Source organism: Diadema antillarum, unplaced genomic scaffold, assembly GCF_040938485.1.
Source record: "Diadema antillarum isolate AM-2024a unplaced genomic scaffold, OU_Dant_1.0 seq00001399_RagTag, whole genome shotgun sequence".
NCBI lineage: Eukaryota > Metazoa > Echinodermata > Echinoidea > Diadematoida > Diadematidae > Diadema > Diadema antillarum.
Genome location: NW_027272154.1, coordinates 114,095 through 119,102, shown reverse-complemented (window position 1 = coordinate 119,102; position 5,008 = coordinate 114,095). Strand labels below are relative to the sequence as shown.

At 37.9% G+C, this 5,008-nt stretch overlaps 1 protein-coding gene across 1 annotated transcript; it reads left to right on the top strand.

Moving 5' to 3' along the window:
• The first annotated feature begins 1,413 nt into the window (after positions 1-1,413).
• LOC139709012 (uncharacterized) lies at positions 1,414-4,541 on the top strand. Its single transcript, XM_071620979.1, has 3 exons — positions 1,414-1,438; positions 3,039-3,221; positions 4,258-4,541. Exons 1-3 carry the CDS (start codon positions 1,414-1,416, stop codon positions 4,539-4,541), a joined length of 492 nt encoding a protein of 163 aa, XP_071477080.1.
• Positions 4,542-5,008: the final 467 nt, after the last annotated feature.

Sequence of the window (5,008 nt, the reverse complement as noted above, 5' to 3'; positions counted from 1 at the left end):
TTGAGGAAAAAGGAGAAAATCGAAGATTAATGTGGCTACATTTTATCAAGCATAAAATTATGAGATACGTTTCTGTATAAAGAAAAACGAGTCTCTACAGCAGGACAAGACTATACTTTCTGCTCCAGTATGATTTATTTTGGCTCGAGTGAACTAAAGTTATGGCGAAAGTATTAGGCGTCGGATAGTGTTTGATTAAAAAAAAAAAAAAAACTAAAAAAAAAACCTTGTGAATAATCATAGTAATTTACTGAAGGTGATAACGATAAGGTTTAAAACTTTTTACAGATATAAAAAAAGAACTCCCTCTAGCAAGAATTGCAAAATCAGGGCCCCGCTTTATCAAAAGATATAATCGACTATGAATTTCCTTACCACACAGACTGCCATAGACGTACCTTAGAAATCGACTATATAATCATTTTTATAAATTATAACTCTTCATAAAACAGGGCCCAGATCGTATAGACATTTCGTTGTTGTTATTCCTTTCTTTTTACTCTTTTTTGAGTCTCTCCCCCCCCCCTTGAAGTCCATTTGGAATGAAGTTCAAACAGTGATGACGCATCACGTGACACGACTTGAAGAGGATATCAAACTGTGCACTTTTGTAGCATGTCACTAGTCATGTTTCTCTGCATGTGTCTGACAACGTCGGCACATCAGAATGATAGAGCTCACAATATATATAGCTTGATATTCACGCGCGATAATGCGAAGGAGCGACCGACCGTGCATGTGGGTGCCTTACATAAAGGAGCCCCTGAAAACTTGTATCGCGGATTTTGTCTCCGCCGTGCTACTTCCCCCTCCTCGTTCCCTCCCCTCCCCCATCCCCCCCCCCCTCCCCCCACACACACACATCAACTTCCTGAGATGATGAGTCAGACAGCTCTTAAAGGGGTGCTCTATCCCACATAATCTCCTTCTCTTCACTGATGTATAAAAAGTGCGATCCTTTTTTTTTTTGACACTTCCTTATTCTCTTTAAGTATATTTCTTTTAGACCCTTATCGCAAAATCCCAATTCAACTAGACTATGGTATTTTAGATTTGTAATTTTTTTCGTATATAGTACGAAAAAATTATTTGAATCTTAACAGTCAATTTAACTCAACAAATAAAGACCCTCTTGAGTTCAAAATTTACAGGAGATTTCCAAATATATTTACCTATAAGCCAAAAACAGATAACAAAAAAAAAAAAAACGTTCTTTCTCATACTCCGCTTGTAAAGTGTTCAATTAATTACCAATATTCCTTTCAATCATCCCCTTCATTACAAATTTCAAGAAATTCCTCCGGCTTCACCAGTCTATCTTTTGATTTAGTTATCATTTCGTATGACCACCACTTGTATTATGTTGTATAAATTTTCATATGTTTTCGTTTTATTTTCCATTTGTATATAATTATGTTACTCGATATTATTTGTAATTGTATTTGATTTTGTAACACGTATTTGATGCAGGGCTCCCTTGCAAAGCAGGCCATTGTGGTTCTGAACGGGACAACCCTGCTTTTAAAGAAAACATGAATAAATGAATTTAAAAAAAAGACAGGTTTATATAAATCAAATTTCGGCGTAATAGCTGTACACTGTATCATTCTATATTTTATACGATTCTAAGCAACTGATTTTATTTTGAATGATCTTCTGAGTTTATCTCTGTACTTCTAGATAAAATGTAGCATTACCAAGAGTCCAACCAAGAAAAATTAGACATCAAACAGATCACAATACTGTAACTGTATGTTTAATTAAAGCTTACTAATGAACGTAAACAGTTAATTTGTAAATTGTTAGATTAAAACATATAATAAGAAAGAAACGCGGGAGACCGTCATCATAAACGAAAGCTTGACTTTCGTGTAGACCTCTTTTGACAACAGAAGCCGGCATCAAAGACCGATATCTGTTGACAAAAAAAAAACAAACAAACAAACAAAAACAAAACAGAAAACAAAACAAAGCAAATCAACATGATACAAAGCAAAACGAAAGTCCCCTAAAAAAAAACCAGTATAAAGACAATCATGCCTGTATGTTAAAACATTCATATCATACAACATAATATTATAAATGATTGATGTCAAAATTTTCTTCTTGTTTGGTAAAAATCCATGTTATCGTTTTCATTATAACGATCACTGATATATTGTGTCTGGCATATATTCTCTCTCTCTCTCTCTCTTTCTTTCTTTCTCTCTCTCTCTCTCTCTCTCTATATATATATATATATATATATATATATATATATATATTGTGCCACGCATATATTTTACGTTTTGTTTTCATTGAATTTGTGCGCCAACAAATATGTGTTATTTGAATTGAATTGAATATCTTTTTTAAGTCGTTTTTTTTTTTTGGGGGGGGGGTCAAAAACAAAGATTCAGGAATGGGATCGTCTAAGAAGGTATGAAACTCCTTTTGGAAGGGACGCAATTTCTTTGGCCAAATCGGGGCAGAAGAAGCAAATGAGAATGCGAACGTCATTGTTAACCCCATTCGCCAGTTCACGATTGGTGTATATCCAAAATGACCCATGCACCGCAGACTTCCTAAACATGAAAAGGTCTCGTGATGAAGCATTCATTTTTTTTCCGGATTAATGCGCTTAGAAACATCAGTATTAAGCGCTATATAAGTGTTATTCATTATCATTATCATTATGCGATCTTTATAATCGTTGTATAGACGAAATGCATAGAGAGCTTTTGTTAAACATTATTGATGAATCACTTCACCTGTATATATTCCAGTGCAACACGTATAGATTAACATTCTGGATAGATCTTGCCTGAGAACATTTTTCTGTTTTATCAAGTCAATAGCAAATTTACAAACATTCTCAAATTGCCCTCGTTTTACGGCACATAATTATGCAAAACACATCCTTGAACTGGCTTATTCAAGGCTAAATAGACTATGTATATACAAAAGCAATTGCACGTTTAAACAGTAATGATATCGAGCGTTAAAATCTTTCCAACTTTTGTTGTTGTTGTTTCTGTATGCCAAATCGTATTCTACAGTGGCGGCACAGACTAAGTGCTACCAGTGCTTCGGACTCGGCGCTAAGAACCCTCTACTCGCCCAGGCCGCCAGCCAGTATCCCATCTCCAGCTGTTACGACATTGGAGCTCGCACTAACAAGGTGGACTGTACCGGCAAGTGCTACGTCCAGAACTTCACTGTGAACTACGCTTTCCAGCAACGTAAGTTCCCTGGTCTTTCTGCGAACAACAGGCATGCATACATCAAATTGTGATGGCATATAACTTTGCTCCAATACACTTAGTGTTGAGCACTAAATAGCGTGCACAAACATAGGACAAAAAAGCAAACAAAACGGGATAGGTCAAGTTTTGTTTGTTTGTTTGTTTGTTTGTTTGAGTCATTTTTCTTCCAAAATAATTTAATACACAAATCAAGATTATTTTCAGTAATATCATCAGTATACAGGTTACAATATACATGACTCGAAGAAAAAAACAACAAATGTGTTAATTGATTCCATTAAGCTGCGTTTACACCATGTTCCCGGCGGCCACGGCAGCCCCATTTGCCCGAAGCGCAGTGCGTCGTGGGTAGATGAGACATTTTCCTGTCCCCCCTCCCCCTTCGCATTCTAGTCTTGTTCGTTGCAGTCCTCGCTCCGGTAAACATTTTTATAGCTATCAGACGTTGTCAATATTTTCCGTCGCTTCCAAGTTTTGTTACGCTCTACACGTGCCGCCGTGTTTCGTTGCATTCACTCTGTTTTATCATGGCGTACAAAATTCCTCAGTAGCACCGGGAGTGCCGTGGCAATTTTTTTGACAGTTTAAAAATCTGACACGGCATCCACGGCAATCACGGCCTGTCATGTTTGACAATCCAGTCTCACCGCGTTGTTTCACGTCCATCCCGTTTTTTTTTTTTTTTTCCATGGTGACCTGAAACGGGGCTATGCCGTGGTTGCCGGGAACATGGTGTAAACGCAGCTTTAACAATGTTAATACCAAGTTTTAAGAGTATTAATGTTGTAACATTTCTGATATCATTCATGTTACCCAATGTAACATTTTGTAATTATACGTCAGAAACCCGATCATAAGAAAAGTAAACGTTCCGCTTCGTACTCACGTGGGAAGATCAAGTATACCAATGCTATTGTAATGATTCTACAGAGAGAAATGTGTATCAAACCTTGTGTACAATAGAATTATGACATTTTAATTTTTTTAATGACTTCAACGCTCTCTCGTACAGCAAATATGCCAAATATTGAAGTGGACTATGTCAACATGGGCTGCGGGGGGACCGCCCGGAGAAACGGCTGCCAAGATTTCTCCACCTTGCCCAACATCGACGAAGTCCGGCAGCAAGCCACCAATGTCGTCGCCCCCTACGGCGGTCGAGTCAACACCATGAGAGGCGAGGCGTGCTTCTGCGCGCAGAATTTGTGCAACTCCGCGACGACTTGTGCAAAGACTAGCTTCGTACTGTTAGTTGCTTGTCTGGCTTTGTCTATGGTGTTTAAGTCAATACAATAACGGAGTAAACTTCGAAAGAGGAAGGAAAAAAGTTGGAGAGAGGGAGAGAGAGCGAGACGGTATGAAGACGAAGGAGAGGAAGGAGGATTTGGGTATGGAGTGATAAAAGAAAGCGAGAAAAATAGTATAACACGAATACAATAATTTGTCTTAGTATAAATACGTTAGTATTTTAACAGGGCTTTGTTCCGGTGATAACAATACTATTTGTAACTTGCAAAATAATTATGCAGCCAGTATATGGCAACGCTAAAACAGCCTAAATCTCTTCACACTAGTTGTAGTCCAAGTCCTTGTGAATTAGTCGGCCCGGTATGCGGGGTGGGGGCGAGCAGTGGGAAGATGGCTTGTTTGTATATTATGACGTCGACGTGTATGTCTTTAAATAGTTTGAGTTGGGGACATAACCCATCACTGTCATGATTCAGGAGACTCGCCATGATATTTCCGCGTTTTTAAATCTCTCT